The sequence below is a fragment of the Rhagoletis pomonella genome, unplaced genomic scaffold (assembly GCF_013731165.1).
Source record: "Rhagoletis pomonella isolate Grant_MI unplaced genomic scaffold, Rhpom_1.0 Rhpom_scaffold_00006, whole genome shotgun sequence".
NCBI lineage: Eukaryota > Metazoa > Arthropoda > Insecta > Diptera > Tephritidae > Rhagoletis > Rhagoletis pomonella.
The window spans coordinates 45,011,016-45,024,190 of NW_023458560.1; the positions used below are offsets into that span (position 1 = coordinate 45,011,016).

A 13,175-nucleotide genomic window follows, 5' to 3' on the forward strand; every position below is an offset into this window, starting at 1 on the left:
AAACTTAAGATTCGACAAGGGCACGACCTTCACCCATCTGCTTAATGGATGAGATTTAACGTGTTAATAAATATTTCGTGAGTAGGTGAGCTGAAAACATCCTGGCCAGGACATTTTGATTAAATATTTAAAAAATTTTATTATTTTTTTTTAATTTTGTACTCATTTGTTTAATGAACAAATTATATATCAATCGAAAGTGTTAAGCCTATAGAATGTAAAAACGTTGGGTTGTCTATTTTTTCCTGGCCTGCCTATCGGTTTGTCAGGTATGAATGAACAGGTAGGTAATACTAGTAATTTTCACTCATCTGTTTAAGACATTCTATAGGCTTTATGCTTTCGATCGGAATACAAATGTCATTTGTTCATTAAAAAATTGAGCGCAAACTAAAAAATAATAATTTTTGACCAATTAATTAAAAATATCAGCCAACCCACTCGCGAAATATTTATTAACACGTAAAATCTCATACCAAATAGATTTCATCCATTAAACAGATGGGTGAAGGTCGTGCCCTTGTCGGACTATGTACTTTTTTTTTCAAATTTGAGGTGCACTGTCAAATATATCCGGCATGCGATAACTTTTGAACAATAAGCTTTCCACAAAAAAAAAAAAAATATTTTTCTCATCTTCAGGGGGTTGACTTTTTCTGATATACAAAACTTAAAATGTTTAGCTTACCGTAAAATTGTTTCAACGCGGAAAGGGTTATACCTCTTTAGCTTGATACTTCTATTGCAATATTTCACTTATTTTATCAATTTAATGATTGAATCAAATTTTTCAAATAGGTGGCTACACTCCTAAAAAATATTTTCTAAACCTCTTTAGTTTGAAACACATATTGCAATGTTTAATTTATCTTATCAATTAAATCGAATAAAAAAATTTTCAACACGTGGCAACCTTGCACAAACATTTATCCGGCTCATAACCTTCTTAAACCTCTTTCGTTTTACAGCCATATAGCAATATTTACATTACCTTAACAATTTACTTAAACTGCAATTTTCAAAGAGGTGGCAACTCTCAAATTTATTTTCTTCTATATTTTAAGTGCCACAATTTGATTATACGTATAGATAAGAAGAATGAGAAGACAATTTCGGTTATTTTAATTTATTTCTTTAATATTACAGTTTCGGCGAAGTTTGCCGTAGCAATGCTGCCGGGAGAGATTCGCCGCTACATTTTCAATATTGTTGGCTGTTGCCTAATTTTACTGGGTCTTCTACATGGATTATTTAGTGAGGCAATTTTCAACCAATTAATGGAACAGGTGAGAATTGAAGAAATTTAAATTTTGTTCATTCAAATTCGCATTCCATTATTAACTTTATAATTCGGAATCGGAGAAACTAAATAAAAACTCTTCAAGTTTTGCTATTCAGATTTCGCCTCTGTTTCGAAAACCAACTTTTCCATAACCCTAACCTAAGACTATAATTCGTTTTTTCTAATTTTGTTTAACCATTTTATTTTGTAGGAGATGATTCTACGCCCTAATTCGAAAATTTTCGACCTTTGGAGAACGCCGCCATTGAAGTTGACATTAAACTTTTACATATTCAATTGGACCAATCCGGAAGATTTTCAAAATCTCGACATAAAACCTAAATTCGAAGAATTGGGTCCATATCGGTTTACGGAAGTGCCAAATAAAGTTGATATTAAATGGCAACCCAAAAATGCTTCAATGACCTATAAGAAGCAAAGCAAATACTATTTTGATGCCGAGGGTAGCAAAGGACGATTGGACGATGAAATTGTTACCGTTAATTCGCTAGCAGTGGTAAGTCAAATCAGATAAAAAAACTTCCCTACCAGAAAAGTTTATCGCATACTCCAATACTCTCACTTAAAAAATTTACAGAAACTCGCACGGGTACACCAAAATGTATGTATGTATGTACAGTATCATACGTATGGTAGAATTTTCACTTTGCTGTTAAGAAAATCATAGAAACTTTACCCAATACACCAAATCTACTGATAACACCGTCCGAAAAAAACAAAAAAATTTCGAAATACATAACGCAATCAATATGCTCACGAAACTATGCGCCAAATATAGTAAACTGCGTTTTTATACCCGAGCGCACTTGTGCACAGGGGTATATTAATTTTGTTCACATAACGGTTGTTTGTAACAGCCAAAACGAATCGAGATAGATATAGACAAATGTATACATAAATGCTCAGAATGAATAGAGAAATCGATTAAGCCATGTCTGTCTGTCCGTCCGTCTGTCCATCTGTCCGTCCGTCCGAGTACACGATAACTCGAGCAAAAATTGAGGTATCTCAACGAAATTTGGTATGTAGGTTTCCGTTAATCCAAGGTAGGTTGGTATTGAAAATGGGCGAAATCGGACTGTAACCACGCCCACTTCCCATATAACGGTAATTTCCAGAAATACGAAAACTGCGATATTTTAGTAACTACTGAAGATAATTCACTCAAAATTGATATTTACAATAATTTTCAGACGAAAAATAAGAATATTATAAATTTTTGGAAAATGGGCGTAGCCACGCCTATTTATGGTTACATTTGCGTATCTTGGTAACCGCTGCACCAATTTTTTCCAAACTTGGCACAGTTGTTGGGCCTTGGTACAGCGTACTAAATGGCCGAAAATTTAAAAAAATCGGACAATAACCACGCCCACATCCCATATAACGGTAATTTAGAGAAATACAAAATCTTCGATAAATCAGTAAATATTAAGGCTAATTTATTCTAAATTGATGCTTGCAACAATTCTTTATCAAGAAATACGTTTATGGTAAAATTTTGGAAAATGGGCGTGGCACCGCCCACTTATGATCACTTATATGTATATCGGTAACCGTTCTACCAATTTGTACCAAACTCGGTACTTTTATTGTGCTTGCCACATAAAAGCAAAACATTGAAAATTATTGAAATCGGAGTAAAATTACGGCCGCTTTTCATATAACGGTAAATTTCAGAAATGCTTGAAATTGCAATTGGTACACCCCGGCTTACCATCTAGCGGTAGCTTTCGGAAAGGTGAAAAAACATATATTTAATACTTGCGCCGGGTATTTAATGTTCGGCTCCACCCGAACTTAGACTCTCTTACTTGTTAGTTTTCTCTTTGACGACAGGATTTTTTTTAAGAATTTTGTAGAATTAAAAACCATTAACATTTTTTGGTTCACAAGGAGGAATAAGTATTGAAAAAGTCCTTTCAATTAGTTTATTTTTTTTTAAGAATTAAAATAGAAGGACGAAATTCGAGGATGTGGTCGAGTGCGTTTTAGTCCTTAACATATATACTTTTTTTGAAAATAATATAAATTTTAAGGGTATTCAATGACGCAAGGATATTCGCATGCACCAAAAAATTTAATCGGCCTTAATTCTACAGAATTTTCTCTTTAATGTTATAATCATACTGTTTTTCTCTATTGTGCTATTTTTTTAAATTTATTTAATTAATTATATTTTTCAAATTTCAAAGTTAAAATAAAAAAAATTCCGACGTCAGAGAGAACAAATAAAAATGTAGTTTTACTATATATGGCCCATGGTTTCGCGAATATATAAAATTTTTTGTGTGAAAAATTACTGTCGCACGATGTAATACATAAGAAAAGAACGCAACAGTTTTTTTTTTCAGTGTACTGGAGGAAGCAGCCATTTCTATAAAACAGCAGCGAAAATCCTGCGCACGTTGCCCAGCTCCTAAAAGTTTAACAATTTGTGCGATTTTTTTTTAGCTGGCAACCCCAGTATATGTTTTTTAGTAAGGCTTAGTTTGTAACTCAGATCGCATAACCCGGACATCCCAAAGTACAATTTTTTGAAAATAAGTACTTTCTACATTCAAAACTACAATCGCAATAAAGCTTTCTTAAGCCTCTTTCTTGGCCCTCATATATTAATACATATTTCATTAAACTTACTAAATTGAATTCGACTTTTAAACAGGTAGCCGCCCCCTTTAAAAATGAGTATATATAAATATTTTTTAAATCTTGTTCGTTTGCCATCAAAGTTGAAAAATTTCGTTGAGCTTTTAGTCCAAATTTAGTTTAAATACTTAAATAGGTGGCAACCCTTTTTAAAATAGTTTTCGAAAATAGCCATTTATAAATCTCATTCGTATAACATTCAAATCGTTATATGTATTTCATTTAACTTATTGATTACATTTAATTTCATTTTTAAACAGCTGGCAGCACTTTTCACGCATATTTTCGAAATAAAGCTTTATTTATTCGCTGTTTTTCGCATTTTATTTCATTTGTGTATTTAATATATTTTTTTCTCATTAATATTCCAGTCCCTATCATCTAAAGCCAAGCGCTGGAGCTCTTTGCGTCGCCGTGTAATCGATATTGCTTTGAAGGTCTACCACGATGACATAACAATCAAGAAATCAGTGGATGAGTTGCTCTTTGGTGGCTATGAGGATGTACTTTTGAATGTGGCCAACTATCTGCCTTCATCGTTGATAGATGTGAAGGTGCCATTCGATAAATTTGGCTATTGTTACCCGGTAGGTGTCCTTTAAGGGTCAGCCAAAAACTTAACACAAACTAATTGAAAAATTTTCTAAATTTTAATTACTCTTCAGCGTAATCTAAGTGCTGATGTAACTGGCACTTACAACATTTACACTGGCGCTGATGATATACGAAAATTTGGACAAATCCATACGTGGAACTATCGTGAAACAACACGGGAGTATGCGCCTGAATGTGGTAAAGTCTATGGCTCGCCAGGCGAATTTCAGTCACTCTACTTACAACCAGAAAAGCCAGTAAATTTCTTTTTGTCGGATGTCTGTCGAACGGTTGCAATGGATTATGTGCAGCCCGCGGTGGTGGAGGGTGTGAAAGGATTTCGCTATGAGGGCGGCAAGCGGATGGTAGACAATGGTGAGTAAAGTGAAATGGTCTATATGTGATTTGGATACGGGAACATGTTAATTGCTTGAAAAGATTTTGAATGTATGAATGTATTATAGAAAAGTAATGACTATAGACTACATAATTAACAAAGTTAAAAAATGTTAAAAAATCTCAACTTCTATTTGAAAGGCGCATATTGAGTAAGAAAATTGAAATTACTTTGTAAGTTGAAAGTATTTTGTAAGACAATTGAAAGACGATAGGCAAGATAGTTTGAAGGATTTACAGGGCGATTCTGGGAACTGTCTTTCAGCCACGCAAAGCCAAAAGTCTTTCGTAAGACAACTGTCAATTCTGGCAACTATCTTGAAAGCTCTTTAATGTTTTTGGAAAGACTAACTGAAAGACCTGCTAACGAGGAGGTCTTAGCGTTATGCTGTTGACCTTTTAGCAAAAAATTTTATAAAAATTAAATTAAATTAAAAAAAAATATATATTTTTCAGACAATTAAAACTAATAAATTAAAGGAAATTAATATAAAACAAGAAAAAAATTAAATGATAATAAGCAAAACAAAAAAAAAAAATATTTTTTAAAAATAAATGAAATTAAAAAATATATTTTTTTCTTTCTTAAACTACAAAATATAAAATTTTAATTAGAGGAAGACAAAAAATAAAATTAAAATAATAAAAAAGGCTAAAAATTTAATTCATTTAAAAACATTTTTTTCTATTTCGAAAAAAAAAAAAATTAAAAATAAATTAAAAAAAAAAGAAACCCGAATTAAATGTAAAAAAAGGAAAACTAAATAAAATTGGTTTCTGAAATTTAAATTAAATTTAAAAAAATAGTTTTCTTATTTTAAAAATAAAAATTAAAAATTATATGCAACCTACAAAAAATAAACATTTAATTTAAAAAACAAAATATAACATAAATTTCCAAAATTTACATGAAATTAAAAATATATTTTTTTTAAGAATAACATAAAAAAGTTACAAGAAAATTAAATTAATTAAGAAAAAAATTTAATTAAAAAAAGAAAAGATTAGAAAGAAGGAAATTAAATTAAATAAAAAAATATATTTTTCTTTTTAAAACAAAAAATCTAAAGCCTAAAACGAATTAAAAAAAAAAACATTTATTGAAATAAAGCAAAAAATTCCTCGGCCATTGCGACTGCTGGGCGAAAGACTTTTTACTATCTTAGCCAGAATTGCCCTGTTTGTTTATTTTGTCATTTGTCATTTATTCTGCCACGAAAGTCTTAGAAGCAAAAAACTCCCTTGTCACCTTCCATGGCGAAAAGCACTGGCATGCCATTCTAAAAAGATTTTTTTTTTAATTTCAGTTATGGTGATTTCGTTTCTATCAAAAAATGTTGCCTTTTCATTGCGCCTTTCTCTTTTCATGTTCGATTCTAAATTAAATGTAAAGGGTGAGAAAATTTTGTGTTCGTTTCTTAAAATGTTACACTCTTGCAAGGCAAAAAGCACACATTCTATGCCTATTATGAAATGCGTGAGCTAGACAAGGACTAGAAGGCAAAAAACTTGCCTTTTTACAGGGTTGAGTGTAACATCAAACACATTTTGCATATCATTTTGGGAAAAAACGAAATCACCATTAGTTTTTCCGTCATCCCTTGTTAAATTCATTTTTCTTTTTTTAAATTTTTTTTTTCAATTTAGTTCTCTTAGACTTTATTGTTTTAAAAAGAAAAAATGTTTTATTTTGATTTCGTTTAGTTAATAAAAAATTACTTTGGTAATTTTTTCTTTTTTTATTTTTAATTTTATTTTAATTTTTAGTTTCTATTGTTTAAAAAGAAAAAATATATTTTTTCTACTTTATTAAAATTTTTAGACAAATTTTTTTAATTTCTTTAATTTATATATTTTATTTTCAATACAATTCTCTTTTAACTTTTAATCTCATTTAATTAATACAAACTTACTTTGATCATTTTTTGTTTTTTAATTTAAGTTTTCTATTTTCTTAATTTAATCTTTTTTAATTTTTAATTCTAATTGGCTATTTAAATGTGCATACATATGGGTGTTTCCATATAGCCGTACGCGACATTCGTACGCTTATAGAGTAACGTAAATCTATCAAAAATAGAAGTTACAGAAAAAAAAAGATTAGGGTTATGTTGCAACCAAAGGGTACTATGTTTGAGAAAAAAATAAGCAGCCTCGAAACTTTTGTGTGAAAAATATCCGTTCAAAAACAGGTGATAACGTACGCGACAAAAAAAGAAGTGGTTTTAAGGCACATATACATATATGCGAAAGTCTGCGAATCATGAGAGTTTTTCTTTTCTTTAAAAATTCCTAAACTACGCTAAATAATGTACTTTTACAATCCTTCCATTTTTTGATAGAAATTATCTCTGGTTAGTTTTTATTAAAAAAAAATTATAATAACGTACGCGACATAACGTACGCGACAGATTTTTCCCCCATACAATATTTTTACTAGTAACACATACTAAATTAAATTTTTTCAGTTCTCTCCACCGTTTCGCGTTTTCGAAACCTTTTTCCGCCATCTGAATACGAAATTTAAAGTTATAAAGCCGTTTGAATTCATTTTCTTGCATTTTCGGTTTACATTTTCATGGAAACACGCATATATGCGAAAGTCTGCGAATCATGGGAGTTTTTCTTTTCTTTAAAAATTCCTAAACTAAGCTAAATAATGTACCTTTACAATCCTTTCATATTTTAAGAGAAATCATCTCTGGCTAGTTTTATATTAAAAAAAAAACAATAACGTACGCGACATAATGTACGCGACAATTTTTTTTCGTAAATAATAAAATGTATTTATTGAGAACTCTTCTCGCCACCGTTCCATTGTTTTACAATTATTTTAAGTAATTTAAATGGAAAATTCGCAATTAACATTGGTTTTGATGTATTTGATTCAAATTTTTGTACTTACAATAACGTATGCGACAAACTTTAAAGGGTAATAAAATATATTTTTACTTCGGTTGGAAAGAAAATTTTACTGTATATCTTTAACTAGAAGAATTCTCGCTTAAGAATTGTAATCTGCATTACCTGCGACTGCCAATATACAAATGAAATAGACAAACAATGTTTTTGCATAACGTACGCGACATTAGAATACTATCAGAAGCAAATCAAAAAATTACCGTTATTCGAGCTCTAACTTCTCCTTTTTCTCATTTTTATAGTTAGTTGTTATTGCAAATTTGATTTTAAGATGTAATTGTAATGTTTCAGATCTCTTAATTTAGTTAATAGGAAAGAGAAAATAGTTCATTTCATTAGAGAAAACTGAGTCGAAGAGACATTCAGTTTTACTCTTCCATTTTTGAGTTTGAAAATTCCAATAAGCTGAAATCATGATAAAAATATAGTAAGGTAGAACCGCTGAGAGGCACTTTTAAAATTCTTGACGTTTCCAAACAATTTAATTTTTAAATTTACTCACAAACTCAACACACAATTTCATTTTCAATCTCAAGCAACAACAATTTCGAACAATTTCAATTTTTTATTTTCACTTTTATATGATTTTAAAATGTTGGCAAACTTCAAAAAAAAATCATGGCCGACAAATTGAGAGAACGGTTATACCTTGCTGTGTTTTTATCATGGCTGAAATACTTCTATAATATAAGAATTCGAGTATTTTTCTCTTATTAATTCGTCTTAAAAACCCTTTTCAGTTGTTTTTATTTTTTCAGTCCTGGTTGACATTTTCATGGAACCACCCATATACATATCGCTAGCATAGAAAGAAAAGTTGCTAAGTCCCATTTTAAAAATTTTACAGGAGAGGAAAAAATCTTCCTATAGCCATTTTCTTTAACTATCTCGCAAGACTTTGAATCAAACATATTGCGCGTTTAAAGCAAAGCAAAACTCCATAAGAATCAGAAGGTTTCGATATTTATGAAAAGAAGTCGTATTATTTTGGCCTTATCGGATTTGCGGTGCTTCTTTTGGACTTAGCAAATTTTCCTTTTATTGCTTATGAAGAGGAAAAAATAAAACAAGTACCTTTATAATTTTCGAAACGATGCGTATTCAATTTCTTTAGCCTCCTATATCAAAATATGAGTTTTCATAAAAAGTGGACTTAGCAACTTTTCACTATAAGCTAGCGAAATGTATATTTCATACTTCCCACTTTAAATCTAATATTAATATATCTTTTAATTTCAGGCACGTTATATCCCGAAAATGTTTGCCATTGCAATGGCCAATGCGTGCCATCGGGTTTAATCAACATCTCATCCTGCTGGTATGGCTCGCCGATATTTCTTTCGTATCCACACTTTCATGACGCGGATCCTTATTATCTCACCGAAGTTGATGGTTTGAAACCTGAGAAACAGAAGCATGAACTCTATTTGGTGTTGGAGCCGAGAACGGGGTTAATGTTAGAGATGACAGCGCGTCTGCAATCCAATATTCTAGTCGAACCCATATCGGATTTTAGGTAAGCGTCACAACTTTTTCATAAAACTTTATTTTTTAAATAATGCTCTCAATTTCGCCACATACTCGCACACAGCATGTTCCGCAACAAACGTCGCGTCTTCTTTCCGCTCTTTTGGTTCGAAGCAAAGACACGCATTTCATCAGAGTTGGCTAACGAATTCCAACTCTTGCCGCGACTCATCCTATTTAGTCAAGTCTTTGGTGCCATTTGCGCATTAGTGGGCGTGGCATTGTTGGCTTGGTATCCGATTAAACGGCATTTGCAGAATCGCCTGATACAACAAATAAAAATCAATAATTTAGATAATGGCACACCACATCGGGTGGTGGGCAAAACCATTTCGTTGCAGCCGGAAGTCTCACCACTGCTGGTGGCAGATACGTCCAAAATTCTAGAGCGGGCCGATACTACGCTGTCGGTATAGAGTACGGGCGCGAGTACGAGCTCCACCGATCGCAGTTCAATGCAATCGGCTACGAGTTCAACGTGATTAGCTTTAAATTTTAGATAGTTCCTTAATAGTTGTAAGCGAGTACATAGATAGTGTGGAAAGAGATTATTGTAGTTTTAGTTTTAGTAATGGCCAATTATTAATTTAGATTCTACATATATGTATGTAAAATGTAAAAATTTGTTTACATAGGTGTTTGGTTGTTTTTTTTGGTACTTGTTACAAGCAGAAAGCAATTTTACACATTCATTAGTGAATACTCACATTTTCGCACACATTTTTATTGCACACACAACGTTTTTACTCACAAAACATTTAAAAAAATATTATATATCAAATACATACATATCCTTATCGTTGCTAATAAATTTTGTTTTGGAATATTTTTAAGCGGTAAGCAAAAAATTATTGATTCCATAATTTTATATGGTCGTTTTATAGTTATACATATAATGAAATGTATAGAACTTCCAATATGCAATTTGTTAAATTTTATTGTTATTTTTATACTACTTAAAATGTAAAATATGTTTTCTATTTCAAAATACCATGAATTAAAAAAAATACAAAATAATTTAAATCAAATTGTCTTCACTAAAAGATTTCCTTGGAAATTGTCATATGATTTTTGTTTTTTTTTTTTTTTTTTTTTTTTTTTTAGTCGGAACCAGTGCAAAAAATAGCACTCAGACTACACGCCGTCCATTGTACTGTTTTCATATCCTTTTTAAAATGTTTTAAATCTGCACGATTGTTGAGTATCAAAGAGCTCAGGTGTTCGTTTTTCAACACATCGCGGCCAAATGCTTCATACCTAATTCTTTCAAACATTTTCCATCCAGTAGCTTTCACGTGAAAGCATAACAAACATACGCGGGCAATTTGAAAAGTCAGTGATTTTTTTTAATAAAAGATATGTTTTCGGATCGATACATTACGTTTAGTCCAGGTTTTCCAATTTTTTAATTCCCTCTAAATAAAAGATTTTTCTGGGGGCCAAAACTGATGAATATGGTGGATGGGGAAGGAGTTCGTAGCCTAATTGATGGATTTTTCTATAGTGTCTTGATGGAACAACACTTTTTCTTGGCCAAATGTGTTCAAAATCTGTGATTAATATTCGCCAGTGATCGTTGAAGCGGTTACACGGTTACGTTTATGGTCGTGAGTGAGTATGCCCCGCACCCATGGCGAGTATAACTTTTTCATATCCTAATATTCAATTAAAATGCGAGTACCTACTCAGTTGAGATGCCTATAGCCTCAGCAACCTCACACGCTATCATTTTTCTTTCTTCGTACAATATAATTCCATGGATTTTATCGACGATTTCTGGCGTGGCGACTTCTTTTTGGGTGACCTGAAGGTTCGGAGTCACTTGTGCTGGTACGACCATAACGGAACTTAGCAAACCACTTTTTAACCATTCAAATTTATGGTGCAGAACCCCTATAATATTTATCAAGCCTTTTCTTGGTTTCGGTAGTGGATTTTTAACGCGAAAAAATTATGCTTAATCAGCGCACAAAAATCACTTTTTCCGTTTTCGTTAAAATTCACGAGGTTGTCTGACTTTAATAGCGGTGACGCAGCTTGCTCAAAATTTTTCACTAGGCTATTAATGGATGGCGCGAAATGCAAAAAGTGACTGTCTTTTCAAATTTCCCTCATACATCCGAACTTTCACATTTACATTACATTTACATTAGTAGGAAGTAGGATGTTATATAGAAAGAATAACTCGAATACAATACATACATATGAACATATGACAACGCGAACTATCTAGCGCATTTGCGCTACGCATTAGGGCTTCCGTGCTATTATGGATGTTTGTTATGCAAATAATGTTTAGTCATTGCCGCTAGTTTTCAAATTTGTTTCCCATTCCACCTCTAAAAAAGTTGCGGCTAAAGTCTATGACATATGTATGTACACTTAAATGACAACTAAGTTGTTATTGCTTGGTTTTTATAGATGGTTGACTATGACTTAACTTTCAGAAAAACATACATATGTATATATCGTCACCTGAAATGCAAAAAGACTTATCAACATCGTAACTTTCTTTTTTAAGTTTTTCATAAAATGATTTGGGAGTTGTAATTCGATGAAATCCATCATATCAATCAAAAACTGAATTTAGAATTTTTTATTAGTTGCGACTTTTTGTATTTCAGCGACAATGTTTGTTACGTCTTTTTGCATTTCAGGTGACGATATGTACAAACACAAATGTAATATAATAATAATAATATTAATTAATATTTAATCAGGGTTCCCTATACTTCAATACATCTTTATTGTACTCGTAAGTAGATATCTTTTGCTGAAGCTTTCAACAATCATTTTTAAAAACTAAAATTTTTTTCCTCTCATTTGGCAATACAACTGACTATCGTTTAAGAAGGATACGAAAAATATTAGCAAATTACATTTACCTTTCCGAAGCTACGCCAGTTATTCAACCCAATTGCAGATAGGCTCTTCTTCCCCTGCATTTTCCATTTTATTTTGGAGCCCTCTTGCTTTCGTTGTCTCCGCATGGATGCCTCATCGAAGGGTATTTTCAACGAGGCGTTTTCATATATGTCCATGACATTATAAAACCCTCACTGTTCCTCATTCCAATTTCTTCGGTATACATCGCTCACGCGAAAAGGGGGCCATAGACCTTAGATGTATAATTGTTCTCTCAAAAGCTTCCAAAGCCATCTTATCTTTGGCCGACATCATTCACGTTTCCGCGTCATATACATATAAGAACGGGCATGATGAGAGATTTGCAGAGCGTAATTTTTGTTTGCCGAGAGAGGGCTGCAATTTTCAATTGCCCAACGAGCATAAACTAACACCTGTTGACTTCATCTTCAAACAAGACGTCACGAGTTTAACAAGCTTAATTTATGGTTTCGACGTCAGGCGGTGCAAACAGAAATAAAATTAGATAGCGCACTAATTAGTTTCCAGAGTTTATACGCTGGTTACAATAAAAAAATTGATATCGTCGCCCGTATTCCAGAAACACGAATGTGTAAAAATGAAAATTTCGGGAAATCAAGTTTGAAGGATTTTATGTACGTGATTTAACTCTACATTTATGCAATTGAAATTGTAAAATATGTGGTTTCCGTGTACACATGGTATTCTGGGATTTAGCTTAACATAGAACATCCAAAGGTTAATCAAATCAACCCAATAACTCAAAACTGATAAATTTGCACATTCATGCTTCTGGCATAAGGGTGACGATATAGTAGTAAGTAGCAAATACCCGGCGTGTTTCGTTGCGCTTTAAAACTATTTTTGTGTTCTTACTCCCTCCCAATACTAGTATAAC

General features: G+C 31.9%; 1 protein-coding gene across 1 annotated transcript; it reads left to right on the forward strand.

Annotated features, from left to right (window-relative positions):
- The first annotated feature begins 1,169 nt into the window (after nt 1-1,169).
- On the forward strand, nt 1,170-10,309 carry LOC118740793 (protein peste-like). Its single transcript, XM_036472483.1, has 6 exons — nt 1,170-1,286; nt 1,494-1,799; nt 4,324-4,539; nt 4,618-4,921; nt 9,104-9,380; nt 9,456-10,309. The coding sequence occupies exons 1-6, from the start codon at nt 1,170-1,172 to the stop codon at nt 9,805-9,807; spliced, it is 1,572 nt and encodes a 523-aa protein (XP_036328376.1). The 3' UTR covers nt 9,808-10,309.
- Nucleotides 10,310-13,175: the final 2,866 nt, after the last annotated feature.

What these genes read in the sequence shown, in the direction of transcription:
- LOC118740793 (XM_036472483.1), top strand. Translation starts at nt 1,170, where the DNA reads ATGCTGCCGGGAGAGATTCGCCGCTACATTTTCAATATTGTTGGCTGT. An exon ending in CCGTTAATTCGCTAGCAGTG is followed by an intron (nt 1,800 to 4,323) that starts GTAAGTCAAATC and finishes TTAATATTCCAG; the next exon opens with TCCCTATCATCTAAAGCCAA. An exon ending in CAAGCGGATGGTAGACAATG is followed by an intron (nt 4,922 to 9,103) that starts GTGAGTAAAGTG and finishes TTTTAATTTCAG; the next exon opens with GCACGTTATATCCCGAAAAT.